Source organism: Acipenser ruthenus, chromosome 5 (genome assembly GCF_902713425.1).
Source record: "Acipenser ruthenus chromosome 5, fAciRut3.2 maternal haplotype, whole genome shotgun sequence".
Taxonomy (NCBI): Eukaryota; Metazoa; Chordata; class Actinopteri; order Acipenseriformes; family Acipenseridae; genus Acipenser; species Acipenser ruthenus.
The window spans coordinates 75,602,220-75,627,233 of record NC_081193.1 but is presented as its reverse complement, the minus strand read 5'-3'; the positions used below and the strand labels follow the sequence as shown (position 1 = coordinate 75,627,233).

The 25,014-nt window shown below is 35.9% G+C and overlaps 1 protein-coding gene across 1 annotated transcript in view; it reads left to right on the top strand.

Moving 5' to 3' along the window:
- The first annotated feature begins 1,575 nt into the window (after positions 1 to 1,575).
- The window catches only part of LOC117402677 (fibronectin type III domain-containing protein 4-like), a 47,165-nt gene continuing 23,726 nt past the window's right edge, over positions 1,576 to 25,014 (top strand). The window contains exons 1-3 of the mRNA XM_034921223.2: positions 1,576 to 2,795; positions 13,618 to 13,733; positions 17,535 to 17,739. Coding sequence (XP_034777114.1) covers positions 2,720 to 2,795; positions 13,618 to 13,733; positions 17,535 to 17,739 — 397 coding nt within the window. The 5' untranslated portion in view covers positions 1,576 to 2,719. The remainder of the gene's footprint in view (positions 2,796 to 13,617; positions 13,734 to 17,534; positions 17,740 to 25,014) is intronic.

Here is a 25,014-nt window from a genome sequence, read left to right as displayed (position 1 = left end):
ATATGTCTGGATCTTCTCTTGTCAAATTGTGATGGAACTTGCTAAGGATTTTCTTTAGTACAAATTATTTAGTATCAGAATCTGGAGTTATGTGGAGGCACTGTATGTTACACTATGTTTTTACATACACTGTATCACAGCTTTATTAGAACCTATCTATCATGTTGGATTTGGCATTGCCCTGATTTAGAATTGCAAATTAGGGTTGCTCATGTAATGTGACATGTGAAGCCTGTAGTACTGTAACTTTACTGTAGTTTTCATCGTGAATCAAGTCTATTGAAAAATGCTTCACTTATATCCTGATGGTTATGCTTACTTTCAAGTTGATAATGCACCTATCCACCATGCCAGAATTGTCTGTGAATGGTTTGAGAAGCGAGATTTCAGGTATTTCCCATGGCCACCACAATCCTCAGATCTCAATCCAATTGGCAAGTAAGGGTTGAACTTGAACAACACATCTGTCATCACAATCCTCTACCTACCCCTCGGAACGATAGATTACAGATGTAACCCCTGTTCCCTGAAAGAGATGACGACCAACAACCATACTTTTGGGATATGTCTGCCACAGGTCAGGTATTTACTGAGCATTTTATGTCAAAGGTGCCGATAGGCCCCTCCGGGGAGTGACATCCTTGGTCCCGCCTACTGAGGGAATTAATAGTCACTCCATGTAGATCACGTTCTCTTTTGCATTGAACCCGCGACAGACTGAGTAATTCATATATGCATTTATTGCTGTATAAATTATGTATTTTAATTTGGACTATAATCCTTGTAAAACTCGAGTTCTCAGATAGTATGTTGCAGAAGGAATCTTCTTTGTGTGTGTGTGTGTGTGTGTGTGTGTGTGTGTGTGTGTGTGTGTGTGTGTGTGTGCTTTAAGTATATTTCGACAGAAAAAAAAACCTTGTTCAAAATCTATTTTGTACATCTGTGTTTTGGGGAAAAGATACTGTTGGCAAATTTCTCTGTTCTGTGTGTGTTGACCCATTTAAAGTAGTCTGTGGGCTAAAATAAACTAAACTACTAGCAATTCATATGAAGAAAAGAAATCCATAAAGTTAAATGCACTATTATGGTATAACCTACTTACCATTCTTTAAAATACACTTCTTATTCTGATCATCGTAAGCATGTAACTAATTTGATATGCCTCTGTTAGTCACCTCTGTTTGCAAATAATACTCTATAGTTAAACAAACTTTTTATATGAAACAATTGACAGTATAGGGCATTCTTTATAAGCCAACTAATCAGTAACATTCGTGGCTTCATAAACCCTCACTGCATTTCTTACAGGGAGTTGGTGATTTTGAAAGTGTAGTATATACCCTTTCTGTGACATTCACCCAGTGGCACGTTCAGACCGACAAAACGTAAAACCATTCACAAGTCCAGAGTGACATCAGCAAGCCATTCAGCAGCCTCTATAGGTGGACTATCTGCAAGCTACTCGTCAGTATTGATGAATGCTTTTCAAACCAGTGATAATATCAAGGATTCTCTCTGCTTCAGACAGGCATTCTTTTTAATGAATGTTCTTTAGGGGAATACCGTAATTAGAAGCAGTAATAACAACGAAGTTGCATACGAATAATGGCCAATAGATAGTGTGCAAGTAGTTTAATCAAATGCATAATGATGCATAAATTATAAAAAAAAAAAAAAAAAAAAAAAAAAAGGGTTGGTTGTACATCAGAGCGCTCACATCTGTGTAGTAAATTTCTGCTCCTCGGATATGGCATTTATCTCCAAGAAGATGGGAACACCTAAAATATTTGAATTCCTGCAGCGGGTTATATAGTTCTGTGAGTCCTGAAACTTAACGAAAGGCGGAGATGGGGAAAGCAGGTGTCATTATCATCTACCATTGAATCTGCAGTTTGCATGCTGATGTCAGAGACAGGGTGGTTATGTTGCTGAAATGAAACGTCTTTAAAGGACGTAGTTAGTACCAAAGGCAAGAGCCGAAGCCGGAGGTGCTGTCCTGTTTTCAGAAGCTTAGTGTGCAGCCAGTTGCTCTACGGAGGGCCGGAGGAGCCGAAAATACTGATGAACATTGTGCGTCTCGTTTCATTTCTGGACACCAGAGCTGTCCGGGGTTCTGAAAGAACTGTGCGCGTATTATCGTTTTAACCACCACGATCTGTTGATAGCGTTTTTTGTTTGTTTTGCCAGTGCTGAGTATAGTGCACATAATTGGTTTAAATGAGATTTCTCAGCCTTGGAAGTGCAAAGCACTGTTTTTTAGAATCAGTGTGGAACACATTCTTTGGAGAACAAAAAGTGCTGAAATTGCACTGAAGCTACAATGGTCTTTCTGTGTTGTAGGACCGAACAGATTTAAAGGCTTTTGACCATAAACTTTTTTTTTTTGCTTTGCTTTGCTTTAAAACATCGAATTGTTTAATTGAATGGGTCTACAATTATGAGACCACCACACTCCCAATTCAACTCTTAAATCATTCTGACTAAAATACACTGGTGCGTCTGATTGAATAGCTTTGGGTATGCGCGTCTGAAAACAAAGAATTAATAGTCACAACAGAAGATCTATGTTTTATTTGAACTTACACTATAGGATCGTTGCAGTTAAAATGCATAATATGTAGATTTTTTTTTTTAAACAACCAATGATATAAAACTGTTGGATCTCAGTTGACAACATTATTTTATTTAAGAATAGGAAAAACGTGTTCCACAAGACGGCATGGCATATCTACCTGTTTATCTGAACTCTGCTATCCTGGTGCTGTTTAGTTGTGACATCTGTTTGGTGGGAGCAAGTAAGTACAACTTACTTTAAATCTTTAAATAATACAGTAAGATTCCTGTAGAAACTACCTTTATTGCAAAATGTATAATGTTCTGTTTCACAACAGAAAGTTAATGGAACAACTGGGAAATTACAACAATGAAGGTCTAATTTATAGCAAAACAAAACTAGGTGTCTCTTGGGTGAATTCAATTAGACCCCGGCAGAAAATGCACACCGGTTTGTAATGATTTGTGTGCGATTTTAATTGGAAAGTTGGCTTCAATGCTAGTTAGGTTATTTGTCTATTGATTAATTGTGTTCTGTACTTTTGTTTTGTTTTATACTCTGTGTGTTAGTGTGTGTGTGTGTGTGTGTGTGTGTGTGTGTGTGTGTGTGTGTGTGTGTGTGTGTGTTTTGTGTGTGTATTTATTGATTGAAACCCTCTCCTTAATGGTTATGGCAACACCATATTTTGGACAGACACCAGAAGAATTTAAATGAAAATTGCATAGCATTGCTGGGTGGATTTCAAGCAATATTGTGACTTATATTTAAAAATCCAGGAGTTTGAATAAATACATTTTAGAAAAGTGAATTAAATTTCCATGGCAGTTAGTAGTTTTTGAAGATAATGCATTGGCAAATGATCTGCTGTAGTCTTACCTTAGACAATACAAATGCTCAACAAACAGCAACTACGAGAGAGGAATGTGGGGCATTCCGCACTGGGGCAGCAGTGTGGAGTAGTGGTTAGGGCTCTGGACTCTTGACCGGAGGGTCGTGGGTTCAAATCCCGGTGGGGACACTGCTGCTGTACCCTTGAGCAAGGTACTTTACCTAGTTTGCTCCAGTAAAAACCCAACTGTATAAATGGGTAATTGTATGTAAAAATAATGTGTTATCTTGTAACAATTGTAAGTCGCCCTGGATAAGGGCGTCTGCTAAGAAATAAATAATAATAATAATAATAATGTCATTAGTGTGATGTGTAGGGGATATGGACAGGCATAGGTAACTTTTGCATGCAGAATATTTGAATGCACTGTGGTTTGCATATACTACAGTTATACGGGTATCATAAGCCGAAACACATCAGAAAGGAAAATATGAAACTGACACTAAAAACACAAAAGTTTTACTAAATACCACCATCTTTCAGCAATATCTCCTCTGCAAAAACAGACTTAGAAGCCATGGAGAAATACCAGCCTTAAGACCTGAAACCCCTTCTGTGAGTTCTACAATATCTGTCAAGTCAGGTTGATCTACAGTACTGTCCTCCAGGGCATAATATAATGCCCTGTTGAACACTATATATCTTTTTTCCATCCAGCTAAAGAAGGACGTGCAGGCCGAAATGCCCTGATATATATAATAAATTCACATTTTTGTGTACCAGCATTACCTTTTTGGTAATGATCTATTGTTCCGTTCTTTTTAAACCTTCAGACATCATGGTATCTAGTCTATTTATCCATTTATTTTCTTTTATTCCTCTATTTTTATTCTTCTAATATTTTCTAAAACAACAAACTTTAGATCATCCATGGTGTGTCTGTTCCTTGTAAAGTGCTGAGCTATTGGTTCATTTACTATTTTATTTCTTATATTTGATTGGTGGTTCTGTATTCATTTATATAATGATGTACCTGTCTCTCCTACATATTTTATTTTATTACATATTATGCAAAATATATCATATGCAAGGTTGCTATCTTTCTTTTAAGACTGGATATTTATTTTCTTTATTTGTGATTTCACTTTTATCTTTACCAATATATTTGCACACTTTACATGTGCTTTTACAGGTTTCAGTGTCCCTTAATGTGTCTATGATCCCTTTATGTTTACTGTGGACTAAAATGTCAGCCAAATTTGCATCCCTGGCCATAACACACCACACTGGCCAGGTGGGTTGGTGAGTGTCCCTTCCACTTTGGCCTATGTTACTCAAGGGGACCCCACTGTACTTCATGTAGAGAACCCGTTATCACCCTCCTGCCACTTTGAGGCAGTGGAAGTTGGACTTTAGGAGGGATATATATATATATATATATATATATATATAATATATATACACACTGTGTACAGTATGTGTATATATATATATATATATATATATATATATATATATATATATATATACACACACACTGTATATGTATCTATATGTGTGTGTGTTTATGTATAAGAAGACAACCATGCTTTATCTGATGGATTTATTTAGTTTGACGAATCATAAAGCAGGCAGTATGCTGTATTGTCATTTCGGCTCATAACAGTTGGTAACTATCCTGTAAGGTGACAGAGCTGAAACCGCTTTATTTAGTATAGTGTCAAATATAGTGTTTGTTAAACCCATCATATGCAGAATCATCATACATACAACCTATCTTGGAAATAAAACAAGTCATGTTTGTTGTAGATTCCAAATAAATGAGTACATCTGGTTGAATTCGGGAGGAGAATCTATCTGTAGCATGGCTGATGCAGCCTATGTGGTCTGCTACTCGATTCCTTTGATGGAGTGGAATTAGGGTGGCAATAGTGCCTATTGCACTGATTGACTGTCAGGATATAGGGCCATTCTTGTAAGATTACATGTTTTTTACAAGGTTTGGTTACACATGAAATGGTCACTGATATTAGTGTGATACAACAATCTAAAATACAGTATATGTATGAAGCCACTTGTTCTTTGGCACTATCCCAGCTTATATTGTACAGACCCAGCTGTATTCTGTATCTATTGCTGATTTTATCCTTTAGAATCTCTGAGTAACATACTTAATGGTGTTAATTGTATGTCAACATATGACGGCATATAGATGACGTGAACTGGTCCTGTTATCTATAAGAGCTTATATCAGTTTGGTTACAGGTTTGTATGCATGCCTTGTATCTGGGCATTTACTGGTTGGTAATACTTATTGTCAGTACCCACTTTGTTTAAATAATTAAAATGGATCATATGGTAATTTACTAAAAGTAACTTCTTAGGCAGATTTCTTAGGCTTTAAAAGATTAAAGTTGTGATTTGTCTACAGTACATCAGTTTTGAACACCCAGTCTGAATAAAACCTCTAAAGGTCAATTGGTTTTAAGCTTAAATGATTTGACAGTGCATTAGTTTTGTAAGCTTTTGAAAAATTGAGTGCTCCATTAAATAGGTCTCCCTGCAAATTGATGAAATTGCCCTTTTAAAGTGACTTCTACTGATTAAAAAAACATCCATACTCATTATGAATATTTGTTTTTAGTGTTATTAGTGTTCTAAAGACTTTATTTGGGGGGGGGGGGGGAGGTCACACAGCTGGCATTTGAAAGGGGCTCAGTCCTATACTATTATTTGAGAAACTGGCACATTTTCACTTTGTGTCATGGTTTATATATGCATGGACATCCCTAAAAATCGGATATTAAAAATATACTTGAATTAATAAAACAAGCAATACAAAAAACTGCCAAAACAGCTTGGTGTTTATCTTAGATAAACACCAAAAATATTTGTAAACGATATGAAGCTGATACTTCATACCTGTGTGAAGTCATTCATTCCAAACGGATTCAGTTTATTATAAGCAAATACAATATCCAATCTGTGACAGTTTTGACATGCGTGGCTGCAGTCATTCTGAAAAATAGGACATGAAAAAAACTAAAACACTTACAAATACAAATACATTACTTTTATTATGAAGTATGAAGTGTATTTATAAAAAAAAATGTTTTATATAAATCTATATTTTCAAAGCAACCGTAATGTTCATTACTTTCCATGTAGTATAGATAGAGTTTCTGCACTCTACCCAATATTGTCTCCCGTGGTGGGGTGTTAACTATAATGGAAATAAAGAATGTTTATTTTATTATTATGAAAAATTATAGAAAACACATTCACAGTAAGAATTATTCCACATTCTTAATTGTCTAACCCTTTCTATCTCTCACTTTCCATGGATTGGCCAGCGCTAACCAAATCACACCAGCACCCAGCATTTACGCACTTCAAAATCACAACATGGGAGATATAACAGGATGCCATGCAATCGCTCTTTGCACATTGTGTTCTATTTGAACTAAGACATTTACGTCAGTCCATTCGACGTTACTAATAACTGGTTGGGCTTGTGGTAGTCTGCCTAAAAGAAATGTAAATATTACAGACCATGGGGTGTATTCAATTGATCTCACAGTGGAAGGTCATAATACCACCGTCATTTAGATCAATAAAATACTTCACTCCCTGGTGTTTTATATGTTGTTAGTGAAAGAAATCCATTAAATAAACTAACTTGCACAGTGAGAGGTGTTAGTTGTCATAAAAGAGTAAGTATTTTGATGCTGGCGGTATTAAGGTCCAACACTGTTTGAATTAATTTAATACACCCCCATGTTTCGTGCTTGACTGCATAATTTATTTTTTGATCCAAGTGTTAATAATGTCCTGTGAAATATGTGGTTTGAATGAGATTCACTAATGAGGAGTGGACAGACTGAGGTGACATCACCCAGCATGGAAAGTGTCTCTTCCTTTCTAATAGTTATTCTGCAGTGTGGGTGGTAACGCTCAGTTTTTGTTAGTAAGTAGCTGAGACAGAGTCCCTTTTTCCTAAAATTAATCCTTTGTTCACCTCCAAACTCCAATAATAGATTCAAATACTATACACTTGGGGCTTTTAATGTCAGTAGGACCTTATATGACACAGAAAGGTTTCACCATAACATTATCATGTTGAGTTTGCTTTTTGTTATTGATTTGGAATTAAAGTGAGATTGAATTTAGTCTGAGCATTTTCACCCAACTCTGATTGAAAATTGCTGGACCACGCTGTCATTAAGAATCGATGTACAGTGTGTTTTTTTAAGAAGTCAAGTCTATGGAGTGCGGAAGAATTAATAAGGGTGATTTCTAAGCAATGTTGGATGGCAAAATGGCAACTCTGTTTGATACAGTAGAGGAAATAAAATGAATTAATATGCTTGTTAATAAGGCTTGAGATGGTGAAATGTTCTGAGCTTGCTTTAGTTAATAGCTGGATCTTGTTAAATAATCACTAACATTTTCCTAGTTTACATATAGACTAGGGATATGTTGCTATTGGTGCTGGAATGTGAGCCGAGCAAGTTAAATTGGTGTCACAGACGCAAGTACACAATGCGCGTATCAATGCCCTGGAACCAGCTTGTTACAGATGCTTCTATCCAAGTTTCTATGGATTGAACCGTCGGCCCAAATGTTGATTAGAGCAAATGTTTCTTCATCACTGCTGCACTCTGACTCATGCTGCATCTCAAGCTACAAAAATATGGCTAAAACAGAATAAACCGAGATGTTCCTTGTGGAAGTGAAACCTTCACACAGGCGTGGCCGTTTGTTATTTAGTCAGCTTACAAATGTCCGTGAAGCATTAGTCTTGCTCAACCCAGGTCAAAGCATGTCGACCCATATCCTGAGGTGGGTTGCTGGGACCCAGATCAACCCAGATACAACACAGGTACATAATTATTTTATTATTATTTGTTTATTTAGCAGACGCCTTTATCTAAGGTGACTTACTGCAGAGTCACTTACAATTATGTCTCACCCGAAAGACGAAACACAAGGAGGTTAAGTGACTTGCTCAGGGTCACACAATGAGTCAGTGGCTGAGGTGGGATTTGAACTGGGGACCTCCTGGTTACAAGCCCTTTTCTTTAACCACTGGACCACACAGGAGGCTGTGGTTTGACATGGTTTGACACTACGTGGGACTGTGACCCGGGTAGCCAAACCAGCAAGAGCATCGCGTTAAGGTTTTATTCAGTGATGTTATTGTAAATATAAAACTGCTGTACAGTTATGCTTCTACTAATACATATTCAAGTTTTTCTTGTGTACAACGACTGCATAATTCTTATTATTATTCTTAACATTATTAGTATAGCTACATAATGATCAACCCTTAATCAGAGTACCATGATGAATGCTTAATCTTAAGAAAAAATGTAAATAAGTTATTGAATTCTGAGATTAATTACTACAGTACGCTATAGTTATTCGATGGGGTGGGCTGACAAAAAAACATGAACAAGTCTGTAGTGTGGTATGCAGGTGGTAATGGGGAATACAGTGAAATATGTTACTTCTCAAAATTTTTTGGATTCAAAATGCATGCAGAGTTCTACATTGCCTGAATCCTAAATGTGAACATCCTCACTTCAACACAGTAAGTTAACCTTTGTATATTTATTAGTGAAACACACATGCAATTTATTGAAACTTGACGTGTTTGAGTGGAGTTTATTTTGAATAACCGAAAATAACCGATTTTGCCAAATAATAATAAAAAACAAAAAAACACCCCCAAACTAAACAAAAAACCCCTAATTATACATAACAGATTATCTAAACAACAGCAGATCTTAACAGTGCCCCCTTAAACTCTACGAGGACTAAAAGGATTATCAGTACAGTACACACTGCAGACTTAACTATTTAATAATATACTCTAAACAGGCATTATGGAATAAGATTTAAAATCTGATGTTTATGAAATTACGTTTTTTGACCGATTTCCGGAATATTCTACACCTCGTCTGCGAAAACCAATGGTACTGTAGTGTTCTTCCAAGAGGCAGAAAACAAGCGAAAAGCGCTTCTTTTAATGCTCTTTATTCACATGGGTCCACGGCTCTGTCCACTACTCAGGTTACAATAATGACACAGTGTGCCGGGTCCAGACCATTCTTATACCTTCAGCTCCGCCCCTTATGCAGATCAGGGTACCAAAGCTGACACATATCCCATTGGTCCTCAGCCGCACACTAGGACCAATGGTCACAGATAAACAACAGCCAATGCGGACAGACAGACAGACAACAGACAACATTACTGTGGAAACACAGAACTCGCACACACAGGCTAGAATTACACAGACACAGACAGAGGTAAACAAACCAGCGGCGAGAAATACAGAGTGGGAGGAGAACACAATTACAGCAGGAATTACAGAACACAAACATAATACAGGAATACACTACACAAACATAATACAGGAATACAGTACACAGATCACTACAGTATCACACCTGCTGCCTTGCAGCAAAATGTTAACATCAAACTGTTTTCTTCAAATTAGTCTGATAAATACAGATCTTTTTTCTATGACATGTATAGAGTTTAAATTATTTAGTTGCACCTCGACCAGTATGACAAAGTGTGATGAGATTATTTTTCAAGTGAATAAAAAGCAAAACAAATTGGCAGGGATGTCCAGGTCTATAAAAAGTACTGTTGCATAAAAATGTGCACACTCTGGCAACTGGTAATGAACACATCATTCTCATAAGGGTGTCTGGCATGGTTTAGTTTAGATCATGTTTAAAACTTGCAAAATAAATAGCCTCCCTTTACTCAGTTAAAGCAGACCATGCAAAAAATCTATCTCAACTTTTTTGAAACATGGATTGTGTCCTGTGTTTCATTTAAACACCAACCTTATTCAGTTTTGCTTGTGTAATGTTTAAATAAAGTTAAATTACTTTTAATCTCAATTTAATGATATTCTTAACTAATTAATGAAGACATCGCATTTTAATTCCTGAACTGATGTGCTTTCGAATCAAACTGGCTTTCATTAACTCAGACAATTAAAGTCATAATATTTATTGACTGCTTATCAGTTCTGGGGGTTCATAGATCAGAATTTAAAATGCGTTACTAAAGATTTAAACATTTAAATGTAAATTACTTCTATATACTATATACTAGCGATTTCCATTACACGAGAGTAGACTATTTAAAATTTAGATTAACTATAAGCAATCAAAATTCCTTAGAAAAAGGAAAGATTAAAAAAAAGACATTGAAGCAAATGGACCTTTTAATACTTTTAATTTCTGTTACTGTTAGGATTAGTGCAAGGAGTGCAATGCTATAATCTGCTACTGAGAATCTTTATTTCAAAGCAGAATGACGTCCTGCTCTACACCATTGGGTTCCAGTAAGATGTGTTTGCTCTAGGTTGAGATTCGATCCTCACTGCTGTGTTAAGCACCAGACTTCCAATGTGTTTCTGTTGTTAGTCATACATTATTGCAAATACATAAAGGACTGTTTGCAAAGAAGAAAAGACAGACAAGTTCTGCATTATGTATTAATATTAATACACTTTATTTAGCAAAGTGGTGGTTCATTCCGAGAACTCACTTTTTAAGATATATTAAAATAACATCAAGCCTATTAGGCACCCCCATTTCCAGGATATCGTCAGTAAATGGCTAGTATTTCATTCATCACTCGATAAATAACATGTCCAATGATCAGCTAGAAAGGGCTTTATATGTTACCTCAATCCACTGGTTCCCTGCTGTACGTCAGAGGTTGCCTCCTCCTCCCCAGCCTCCACCTATTATCCGGCATTGTTTATGTGTAAATATAGCTGCGGCCAAAAGTTTTGCATCACCCTATAGAATTAACAAATTTTGCTTCATAAAGTCGAATGAAACCTGTTGATTGATGTTACGTTAACATGTTGAATTACATTGTAGTTTTCCATATACTTAGCAAAAAACTGTCGAATTTAAAAATGTGACATTTTTAAATCTAACATCAAATACTGTACTACTGTTATGGCTTGCGGTAGAATTTTGTGGTATCATTTTGTAGTTTCTTTGATTACATGGTGTTAAATAAAAGATCTAAATTATGTTCATATAGTTTATTTTGTATTTTTATTATGTCTCAATCCTAAAATTCTAGGTGATGCAAAACTTTTGACCATGTTCTGTGAGTCAAGCCCAGCAAATTACTAATTTCGTTTACTAATTTACATTTCATTTATTTATATTTTATTTAAAAATGTACAGGACATATTTGACCTAAATACAAACATTAAAAATGAACAAATTGTAGTATATTAAGCCTGTTTCACAATTTAGTTGCAAGCTTGTTTTGCAACAGTAGCCTCTGTTGCTATATGCAAGTGTTAGCTTATAAAATGTATTTTTCAGTCCTACAATGATTTAGAATTGTAACTGTTTTTTTTAAATGTTTTCTATAGTAATATTAATTATTACGGATCCACAAGTTTGTTATGATTTAAATAGAGGGTATTTTTAAAATAAGCTAGTGATTCATCTCCTCACTCACTAGGTTCCTTTTTTTAACTTATCTCAATAGATTTTACTGTAGTTTTTTATAATAAATACAAATGTCATAAAAAAGAGGAAAACAGATGTTTGAGAAAACCAACTTGAGGAGCTCTAATAATTTCAAGTAAATGCAAAAATGATCTTCTGTGTTGAATCGTAAGAGAACACGCATAATTTGTGCGATCTGTTAGCAAGAGGTGATGTAATGCTGACCTTTATACCTTAATGAAAAAGTAAGACATTGTTCCGTTTGACCTGCTGTAACCTTGTGAAGTAACACTGGGCTTTTATAAGAAGTACTTCAATTTAAATTATTTAAGAAGAATTCTAACTGCATTAGTATTTTAGGGTTACAATACACTCAAGTTAGCCAATTGTAAAATATTTTACAAAATTCGAATACGTATATGAGGTTTACACATTATAATACAAGTTGTGCGTTAATAAACCTTAGTAAATGTGCACTAGAATGAACAGGTCTTATACCCTATATATGGGGCCAGTCACAAATAATAGCTGCCCAAAATACCGCTGGCTCAAAAAACAAAGGGCACATCCAAGGCTCTAATTCACTGGCACAAAACCCCTGCCCAATTCACAAAAGGAACTAAAATGGGAACTACAGTAGACATGGATGGTTAAAGCCAGAATTTAAAACTGTTTTCATTTTTCTTACAGAGTCAATGATTAGAATGGTTACAGTCACAGATAAGAGTAAGCTTAAAGCACGATGTTCCATTATTCTGCTCTGTGTTACATTTTGAAAGAAAATGTTTAATGTTTAATTATTCGCTGACTTTGTCACAGTTTAAGTAAGATTTAAGTCTATGTTAAAATAAGCCTACTCCATCATAAATGAGAGATCATATTTCTCTAGTAATGGTTTTTGAAATATAACTCCTAATGTTGGCTTTCTGCATTTTCAATTTTTCAATTATTATTATTCATGTATTTTTTGCACAATGTTAAGGTTACTGATTTAAGAAAGATGGTGAATAGGGGAGATTTTTTATTGCAATTGTACATGGAATAGTACGGTGGCTTGTTGAGGCCATCGAGAAAAAAAATCTTTGTATGTCAAGATCACAAGATAATCTATCTCAGGATCTCGATATTGCCAGTCCGTTATCTTGTGGTCATTTATCCCAGGATCTCAACAGTGCAAGTTGTTTTGTCAAACACAAGATAAATTCAATTATCTCAGGAAAACGGAAATAATGACTGGGATAAATTATCTTGTGATCTCAACACAAAAAAGATTTTTTTTTTCTTTTTTTAAACTATCTCTAATTCCACTACAATCACAGTGCAATCACATCTGAGGTTACACAGTAATTGTAGATACAAAATCACATCTGTAAATAGAGGGTATTTTTAAAATAAGCTAGTGATTCATCTCCTCACTCATTAGGTTCCTTTTTTTAACTTATCTCAATAGATTTTACTGTAGTTTTTATAATAAATACAAATGTCATAAAAAAGAAGAAAACAGATGTTTTTATTGAGAAACATGGTTTCCTTTATAGTCTCCTTTAATGATGATGTTCAGTTGATGTACTAGAAGGACTGCCACTGACTACATAGTGATTGTGTGATGGATGGGTATGTCAGGATTTGAGAAAAAGTCAACAGGTCCTTGAGAAATGCATATAGAGTGACGGAGTGGACTTCTGATAACTCTGGCAATGTATCTCATTACATCTTTCCCACTACAGACAGGCCACCAGCTCCTGTCAACGTTACTGTCACCCAGCTGAAAGCTAATGCTGCCACCATATCCTGGGATGTCCCAGAGGGAGACGTCATCATCGGCTACGCCATTTCTCAGCAGGTAAGCCCATTGGAAAAGTTCATTTTCTGTACTGTACTGTATATTTAAGTATAAACTAAACAAAGGCACATGAGCATACAGGGCTTCCCGTAAATCAGGCATCAGTGACAATATAATATATGATGCCGATAATGAAGTTCTCAACTAAATTCATTACACCTGAAAGAAACAGAGAGGCAACCAATAAAAACAAATATGCCTATGGTACCTGACTTACAGGGCACCTTGTTCATTAACCAATACAATACAAAGTGTTAATAAGTATTGGCAAAACTAATGTGAAAAATCAAATAAATAAAACAGTAAAGCAAGTATACATTTTAAAGCTTATCTTAAGATGTTTATGTACACCAAAAGTTTGCTTTAAACTATGTGAAGCCTCACAGACTTACACTATTGGTGGAGACAGAGTGGTTGAAGTAAGAAGTCTGGGGATCCTGGTTAGATTGCCCCTTGATCCACCACATCATCTGGACAAAATTAACCTACCTGTGCTTCAGATGGGCAAGTGCAGGACCCCACTTAAAGCAAGCTATCCTGTGTAAATCATTTCTAAAAGTGTGACTGGAATATTAGTGATTTCAACTGTAGAAAAACCTGGAAGAAATATACTTGCAAACCGGCTGAAGTATTTTAGAAGTGGGAGGAATTCAAGAGGGACAGATGAAAGCAAGAAGAGAGATGAATAAATACAAACTAAGTGGATTACATAGAGCTGAAATAATAATGAGGATGCAAGAGGGACCTACAAGTATGGTAGATGAGTCCCAGAGATACATCTGAATATGATTAAAAGGTTGAAGACAGTTACACCATTGAGAAAATAAAATATATTGCAATTATACATGGAATAGCCAGCTGGAAAATAAATATCTTTTTAATATATGGAATTATATATTTGTTAAACCTGAAATGTATTTATAATATATTTTCTTAAACATGACATGTTGCTTAAATATATTTATAATATACTATAAATGTATTTTGTAAATCAACATATTCACATTTATACATTTTATTTTTCTAAATTATATTCAAAATACATTGTAAAATATGTTGTAAATAAATATATTCACATTAATATATTTAAAAGTGTATGCAGTGTTTTCAAACAATATATTTATATATTGCATATAATGGGAGACTGCGACGGTCAGGCAGCACTAAATTTAAAACAAGAAGGCTTCATAAGTGTATCCATGTACAGCAGATAAAAACACAGACACTGTGATTTTAATTCGGTAAATAAGTTTATTCTTGACGGAACAAATATGGTCGTTAATCAATCTTTCTGCAGAACCGAAGTGTTACAGATACCTCATAAAAAATAACTGGGCTAAGCCTAGTATTTAGAACACCAAAAAAAAGAGAGGTCAATAACAATCAAGGACACAATAGGCTGTTCATATTTTAAGTCACCTTATATTTAAACTGCATACCCACCAATATGAAAAAAAGAATGAAATTGTAAAAATGTAGTTCCAGTTTATTAGTGTTTTTTTTTTTTACTTTCATAGTTCCTATTTTCAGCAACAATTCCATAGCTATTAATTAATTTTTAATTGGAAGCAGCAGTTTTTTGTAACGTCTCATAGTTTCAGAAAAACAATGTTAGCAGGTCTACAGAGAAACAGCCCAAACACCTGTTGTAATGCAAACAGCCTTTTAGCATATGTTGAATGCTTTTCATTTTTGTACTTGTGTTTAATATACACTGAATTTTTACAAAATGTTGATATATTCCGTTATGTTTAAAGATAGTAGTTATTTTTAAGTGAAATTGCGGAATTCCATTCCTTTCTTATTTATTTGCTTCATATCTGTTTGGTGGAACACATGCAAAATATGGTGTGTGTCCAGGCACTTTTACAAAAACACATTTCTGTAGAATTACTTGAGCATCAATTGCTACCAGACGATCATCTTTATTAACTGGAATAATGTGTTCCAGTAAGAGCTGAACAATTTGACTTCTACAGAAAATGTATTGAATTGGCTTTAGAAAGTGACCCAAAGCAAAACACTTGGGCATCTTTCCAAAATCAGTTGCAACAAATTTATCAATGCTAAAGAAATCTCCATGAACTAAGCTAACTGTGTAACTATTGCGCTTGTGCTCTCTTCTGTATTGCTCACAGTGAATAATTCCCCCTCTCACTACAATTCTTGAATAGTACTGTGCATATCAATCTGATGGAACGTTATTGGTGACACTGTACAAGGCCAACTGTTGCTCTCTATTTAATGTGCCTATATTTGGTTTTCCTAGAATATATTATTTATGTAGCCTACTTTTTAAAAGGTATTAAATATTTACTGGGCATTTGTTATACTGTATATTCATATACCAAAAATTACATTATGTAATATATTGTGAATACATTATATAATACATGCTTAGTAAATATATTGAATAATACATTTCTAAAAAATACATGGACAATATAATTGATATATTGTTGCCTGAAATTATATTTTAAATATATTTAAAATATGTTTAAGCAAATACATTGTAAATATATTTTCCATATGATGAAAACGGGCCAATTTTGTAATATGTTAAATATATTTTATATAACGTTATTTTTCCATATATTTTATCATTCCCAAAGACTATGAGTTTTATATGAATAATATGTTTACAAAAGTATATTTAAAATGTATCTTTTTTGCACAGCAAAGATTTGTCCAAAAAGAGGTGCCGACCATGTAATTTTTTGTGAAGAATCAACAACAAGTGGGACACAATCATGAAGTGCAACAAAATTTATTGGACACTTTATTGTCTCTACAGTTAAAAAAAATAAATAAAAAATTAACAGCAATGGCATACCCTGCCCGATGACATTCGTAGAGACAAGGTCTTAAAGAAGAAGAGATTTTTTTGAGTGTGCGAGCAGGGTATGCACGGTTGAGTTGCCATTGCTGTTAATTATTATAGAATTAATAATATACACATACATACAGCAGATGCCGGTTATTAGCAACCCTGATAAAGACAACTTTCAGTTATTAACAACATTTTCCCAGGAACCAATCCCATCCCATTGACTTTAATGTTAATGGAATTCTGATCTTGGCAACTGCACGCCGCTTATTGCCAACCTTATTGCCAGTGCTACAGAGCGCACGTGCATGATTTATGCACATACTCCATTCAGCTTTTATAACATACTGAGGCAGAATTGTGGCTTTGAAACTGGCTACGAAGCTGCACTCAAAACATTGAGATGGATTTACAGCGGGAGGTGGTACGTTGTAAAAAACAGGCAACGTTGAACAATGTCTTATTTTAAAAGTCTATTCTTTAGAATTGATTGTAAGTACAACACATATTTTTTATGTTTGCTTTACTCCTTGCAAGGACAATTGTGGTACATCAGTGTGTAGTACTATTTAAGCCTACTCCATTTTTTTGTTTGTTTTAAACAGTTCTATGTTTGGGTGTTTTGTGTTTCTCATGTTCATTTGTTAACACTGTAACATTTAAAACACATGTATTTCAGTGCCATATATGTACAACTACAGTATATATCGTTGTTACATACAAATACACTTGAAAACGGGGGCTTTTTGCTTATTGGCATATTTCAATTAATGACAACTTTTTGCTGGGAACCAAGAGGTTTTTAATAAGCGGCATCTACTGTATATATCGGTAACACTTTAAAACTATCTCTAACTACACTGCAGTCACAGTGCAATCACATCTGAGGTTACACAGTCATTATAGATACAAAATCACATTTGTCTTTTATATGAATCTTTGCCTGTTAATGTCATTTATAAATTTCTTTATAGAGGCAAGATGGACAGATGCAAAGGTTCATCAGGGATGTCAACACAACAAACCGTGCCTGTGTCCTCTGGGACCTGGATGAAGACGCAGATTACATCATCCAGGTCCAGTCCATCGGGCTGTATGGGGAGAGTCAAGCCAGCAAGCGGGTTCATTTTCGAACCCTGAAAGAAACTGAACACTTCCAATCCAACAGCTCAAACCAAGGTAATGTTTCTTACAACTTCATACGACTTCAAACACATTACCAAGTCTCCCTACTGGACAATGTTAGGGCTCAAAGTGTCATGTGTGATTGGAATAAGTAATGTATACTACATTCTATCTTAAGAAACAATACTGCTGTTGAGGCCCCAAAGGAAGGCAGTTCCACAGAAAACAATTTGTTCAAAATGTTGGTGCATTCAAATCCAGCGCCAGACAATACTTTCCGCTATATAGTAGTGTACATAACCTCCCAAACATTGCCTATTTTTAAATGTTTGCTTTCTTGTGCAGTTACTCCACTTGTTCACACATGCTTTATATTAAATTGTTAAAAAGAGATGCCTGGCCTACCTGTTTGAAGTGTGTCTCGGAGGTCCCTTACTTTAGTGCAGTTGTTCCAATATGCAAACAAAACTAAACATAAGCGGCCGTTCAGTCCAAAATCCTACAGAACAATTTCAAGTGAAAAAGCCACCTGCCTAGTATTGGGAAGATTGGGGAATGTGAAGTCCACTGACAAGAAAAAAGCATTCAACATCCCAGTATGCTCAGTACAAATTCCAAACCAAGAACAATTCCAAGACAAAAAAATAAAGTCAATACAAAAACTGAAAAAAAAGTAATCTCAAATTCAAGCTCTATCTGCTTCATAGTGACCTATGTTTATATACAACAAGCCATTCTTATTTTTTAGCGGATTTGAAATAATAATAAAAAAAAACTTCCAACATTATTACTATTTATTTCTTAGCAGACACCCTTATCCAGGTCGACTTACGGTTGTTACAAACTATCACATACAATAAAATCAATAGTAAATAAGAACAAAATCAAATAAGAGACTATAAATAGAGTAGATAATTATGTTTGAGAGCAATTTCGACTAAGAGCAGTTAAACTTATAGTAAAAATATTTGCTTGTAAGTGTAAATTACATTAAGAGCAAGTAGTAAGTACAATAAATAGATAAGAATTATTTCAAATAAGAGCAATTACCAAAAACGTGAATACGGTTACCTTTAGGAGTAAAATCAAGTACAGGATACAGAAAGTATAATTTTGATTGAGAGCAGTAGTAGAATAGAGCAAAGTGTGGAGCAGGTCAGTGCAAGTGCAAGATGATGCAAGTACTGATACAGTTGGGTGCCATATAGTCCAGTATAGTCAAGGTTTGTGAGGTTTACAGATACTGTCTGAACAGGTGTGTCTTGAGAAGGCGCCGGAAGGTGGTCAGGGACTGAGCAGTCCTGATATCCGTGGGTAGGTCATTCCACCACTGAGGGACAAGGGTGGAGAAGGAGTGGGCTCTGGAAGCGGAGAGAGGGGGGTGGGGGGAGGTACAGCTAATCTGCCAATGGCAGAGGAGGGGAGGGGGAGAGAGGGGGTGTAGGAGGGAAATAAGTCTGGAGATAAGAGGAAGCAGAAAGGTCGAGAAAGCGATAGGCGAGTACAAGAGTTTTGAATTGGATGCGAGCGGCGATAGGGAGCCAGTGCAGAGAGCGAAGCAGTGGTGTAGCATGGGAGAAATGAGGAAGGGAAAAGACAAGGTGAGCAACAGAGTTTTGGATGAGCTGGAGCGGACGGACAATGGAAGCAGGGAGACTGGCCAGGAGGGAGTTGCAGGAGTCAAGGAGGGACAGTACCAGGGCCTGACCTAGGAGCTGTGTGGAGTAGTTGGTAAGGAAGGGATAAATTCTGCATATGTTGCTGAGGAAAAAGTGACAGGAGCGCGCCAGAGTAGAGATGTGCTGAGAGTAGGAGAGGGAGGGGTCAAGAGTGACACCAAGGTTCTTGATGGATGAGGATGGAGAGAGGGTGGTGGATTCAAGAGGATAGAGATAGAGAGATCAGCGGTGGGGGAGGAAGAGGGGGGAAATAAAGGAGGTCTCATTTGGAGAGGTTGAGTTTAAGATGATGCAAGTACATCCAGGAGGAGATGGCCGAGAGGCAGGTAGAGATACAGGAGGAGATGTGGGAGTCAGAGGGGGGGAATGGAGAGGAAGATCTGGGCATCATCAGCATAGAAAGAAACATTTCAGCATTGCAGTCTGTTCAGTCCAAAATCCAAGTACAGAGCAATGTTTCTTTGATTAGAGATGCCATTTTATTCAAAAATATAAGAAACGTCAGAAAAAATGCAAGTCATTAACTCTCTTACAATGTGGACTGGATACCATACCACACCTAAAACAGCGTGAAAACAGAATGTGTCACTGAAATGCTGGATTGACCAAGGATAAAACCTGCCCCAGTGTCAATCTTTCGGTTGCACCAATTAAAAACCCCTTCCTTTTTATAATTAGTCTCACTTGAAAGCAGTATGCATGCAGTTTTGAAATGTATTTAACTTATTTTCATACAAGTGACATTTTTTGAGTATTAGTAATAAATTAAGTGCTTGAGCAATGATTTTTGTTTCAAGTACACAGATGAAGTGTAAAACAAACAAAAAACAAGCAAACAACATGACATGGCATTATGTAAGTGATACGAAAACATGGTGGAAAGAAATTTATACAACCCCAAATGTATTGGTACAAATAATAAAGTTTGCTTTCAGTTGAGGTTATTATATTAAATATAGTAATAGCAAGTGGCCTTTACTGATATACATGCTCTGGTTTTTAAATCCAGTGGCTGTCTACTGTGTGTGTTCTAGGAACAAATATAAACATAATTTAACCGATTGGGATTGCTTCATTAACTTGAGATGAAATGCTTTTCTCCAAGGGTCTCAGTTTAAAAATGGCTTTGCATAGGTATTCTATTATATGCTATAATTAAACAAACAAATAAAAAAATAAGCAATCAAAAAACATCTTCAGAGAACCAAAACTTGGGGACAAACTCAGTTCCCCCATTCATAACCTTAGCATTAGTCCTAACGGATGTTAGTGGATGTTTCAGGATTAATAACTTTCCTCCTGGAATGAAATTCATAATCAAACCAGTGATGCTTATTATAACCGAGTGCTTACTTTGCACGGCTGGAAATGATCAACCTTGTACCTACCTAATTACATGTGTTAATATCCCATTAGACTGCATGGCCATGCTGAAGTGCTGTCGGTATGAATTACTGAGTATCTCTGTGCTAAGAAGCATCAGAATGTAAAGAGGTTCTGAATGACTAGTTCTTCTGATCTGGTGCTCAGGATTTCCCTTTGTAGAGGAGTTCCAACTCTGTATCATTGCATTGTGATGTAACAGGTTCTCTGTTCTTTAGTTTGTCAAAGTAACCCTTCTACACAGGTGAAATGTATTACTTTAGTAGGCACTTGGATGATGGGAGGTTATGATTCTTGCAAAAGGTATTATTTATAATTAATTCATAAGTAAGTTTTAGTGACCACTTGTACACAAATAACTGATTTGAATATTGTGGGTATTATTTATTATCCTTCATATATTTACATGCATCTCATAATATATTTAAGCAATAACTGCAGGGCACACCAACTGTACAAGGAGATTGTATGTTTTTTGGATTTTATACTTTTTCACCTGATTAAGCCATTATAAGACAAATGCTTTGGTCTGTCCTTTTTTAATGTACTATTTTTAATTTTTAATAGGTCAGTTAAATGATATATAGCCTCTGGATTTACATAATATTTGAAGCAATTGCAGTACATTTCTTTATGTGTTTATCATCCAGGGTTGAGTATATTCTCCATCTAGTACTAGTCAAATGCCATTCGAAATGTATATAGGAGGCTAGGATTCTATAATAAAATAAAATCTTGGTGAAAATTGGTGCAAAATCAAGGCAGTATGCATGCATAGACAGACACTATATATAATATACTGTAGCGTGCTGTGCTGTGGGTTCTATCGGGTGGTGATGGTGCCAATAACTGGAGACAAGGCTGGTGGTGCGGTTCAGTTGTTACTTAAAAGTACCGTTTACTGAAAATGCTCTTTTAATAGTCAAGGAAATCTCAGGAACCGAACCACGCTCTAGGCAGTGGCACCCCCTCCTACAGTGCCTATAGTAAGTATTCACCCCCCTTGGACGTTTTCACAGTTTGTTGTGTTACAACCTGAAATCTTGATGCATTTAAATGGGATTTTTTTTCCTTTGATTTACACAACCTACTCAACACTTTGAAGAGGCCAGAGAATTTTTATTGTGAAACAACAGTTAATGAAAAAAAAAACTGAAATGTCTTGGTTAGATAAGTATTCATCCCCCTGAGTCAATACTTGGTAGAACCACTTTTGGCAGAAATTACAGCTATGAGTCTTTTGGGGTAAGTCTCTACCATGTTTGCATATCTGGATTGTGCAATATTCGCCAATTGTTCTTGACAAAATTGTTCAGTCTCTGTCAAGTTGGATGGGGATTGTTGGTGGACAGCAATCTTCAGGTCTTGCCACAGATTCTCAATAGGATTCAAGTCTGGGCTTTGACTGGGCCACTCTAGGACATTCACTTTCTTGTTTTTAAGCCACTCCAGTGTCGCATTGGCTGTGTGCTTGGGGTCATTGTTCCTGCTGAAAGGATAATCTCAGTCCCAGTCTTAAGTCTTTTGCAGACTGAAGCAGGTTTTCCTCAAGGATTTGCCTGTATTTAGCTCCATCCACTTTCCACTCTACCCTGACAAGCTTCCCAGTCCCTGCCGATGAAAAGCATCCCCACACCATGCTTCACAGTAGGGATGGTGTTACCTTGGTGATGTGTTCTTCCATTTATTTGTGTCCTGTCTTTGGTGTCAGTATAACATAGACATTTATTTTTCAGTGTGCCTCTTTGGGTCATGCAATTCATAGTGACCTAGCGTCACACTTATTTGGATATTATTAGGGGACATACGTTGTGTCCAGTATATACAAATGTACGACATAATGGTGTCTGTATTAGTGAGGGACTACTGTAGCTTACTTTACAATAATGAAACTAAAGCCCGATTTGTCCAGGACTAAAAATCACCACATAAACAGGTTTCGGAATTTTTACCAACGTCGGTATTTTAAAAGTCAAAGTACAGTAACTGTTTGGGGCTCATCAGTGCAGAGTAATATATATATATATATATATATATATATATATATATATATATATATATATATATATATATAGTCTCAATCTTAAAATTCTAGGTGATGCAGTACTTTTGGCTATAGGTGTCATTTGAAATAAATTGAGAACTATAAATGCGTACATGCGTGCGTGTGTGTGTTTTTTAAATCCACCAAACCAAAATACTAAGCGTTTTCACACCGGACTCCAATTTATGAGAATTCGTGGCTGAACATTGTTGGATCAATTGTTTTGGTTTTTGGTCAATGATACTCTGTGAAAGCCGAAAACAGAAGCAATTTTCGGACCATCAGTTCTACTCCTATTGTGAAAACGTCAGAAACAGAGAATCGGCTTGGTATTCTGTGACCGTGCTCTATAGATCAAAAATCAAAGGTATCCCACATTCTTATTATATGACTTAGTCTACCTGTGTGACAATGACCTCCATTACCTACTTAGTTTGTGTGTTATGGAGTGTGAAAGACGGTTGGTCGGACAGATGAACGGGACATCATTTTAGTATTCTGTTCCTCTTTGTGGGCTGCAGATAATGGGTTTCAAGCACTAACCTGGCCTACAATATCAGACCTAGAAGTGAAAAATGTCATATTCACTTTCATTGAACCCCTGAGAAATAAGGCTTGTCAAAAATGAGAAACTCAGAGCCAGCTGTAAGCCAGTCCGTAGGTAAATTCTATTTTCTCAGAGAACGTATCACCATGGAGATTAGAGTTCAGCACCCAAATTCATAAATCCTGATGGGGAGGAGACAGGCATCACCAGCATGGAATCTGTAAATCCTACAGTGAGAGACTGAAAATAGAATGATTGCAGGTGAAAGAATTAAAAGTAAAAACAAAAAGTTATCCTCTGAAAATATGGTAGTTTTGGAAAGTAAGCCTCTTGATATTTTTGTTTGCTGTAAGCTGGCAGTACCAGAATAGCTTGACATCTCAAAGCCTGATCAGCATGAAATAGTAGTCTAGCGATGTGCTTCAGTGTACAGAACACTGTGGTGCATTAAGTCCAAGCAGTTCTCCAGTGACTTCCAGTAACTGACAAAGACTCCCTTCACCATGTTTTAGAAAGAACAGATCCTGTGGTTTGTTGTACTTTTAAACCTCGTCCACACTTTATCATAATTTTGAAAAGAAACTACGGTGAGCCGAGCGAAGTTATAGAATATACTGTTTGTTGTGTAATTAAAATTATTGTATTCATATCTATATATGTATAAAATGTTTATTTTGTTTTGTTTTTTAACCTTAAGCATGACAAGTTGTCAATTCAAGTGTTTCTTGTTTAGATTGAAGAAAATGAGTCAATGCATTTCTTTATTTAGGTATAGTAGTGTTGGCTGGGTGACTAAGTGAAGGTTGTGCATTGCTTAATGAAGACTACAGCTATGGCCATATATAATTAACTAATTTTGCTTCATAAAGTCAATTGAAGCCAAAATCAGTGGTAATGGAAAGCTGTCTCTGTCTGGAGGTACCTGTATCTTATGTGAAATTCTTGCTGTATCAGTTCAGTTACATTCCTCTCACATAACATAGCAGGTGGTCCCCCAGGGAGAAAGTTGAGGTATGTCAGTGGAAAACACCCATACCTTAAATACTTGTCAACCCCTTTTACTATTTTAATTTAGATTCACTACACCTTTCACTGCCCTGCTTTTGATTGTTAAGTTCACTTTTTCATTTCTAATCAGTTTACAGGTTGAATGGGGCAGATGGAAATGTGGTACTGTATTAGAAGGTGTCCCTTTCACAGGAACTATTTAACTCAGTGTCATTCACCAACCCCACAGTTTAAGGCTGCATTCACACTAGGTCAGTTTCAAACGGACTCTGCCTGGTTCATTTCGTTTGAAACAATGTATCATTTTGCTTGCTGTTCACACTTATCTGCGAGCAAAGGGACTGAGTGCGTTTGGATGCGAACTAAAGTTTGTTTTTTGGTCCTTTTCCATTTTATTTTTCAAGACTGAGTCCGTCTGTGTTCACAATGCAGTTTTCAGTGAACTCGGTTGGTTTATATGGTGTGTGAACCGGATGTTTATAATATCCTGCAAGGCATATTGAAAGATGGCAGCTAGTATAGCTCTGGTTTTTAATATAGCATGTTTTAGATTCTTACATATTGCTGTGGAAGAAAGCACTGGGGGAGCACTTCACCAATTTAATTAATACATGTATTGAATGCCTACAGTAGGAGAATAATGCAGTTTACTTAATTCTGCACGGTTC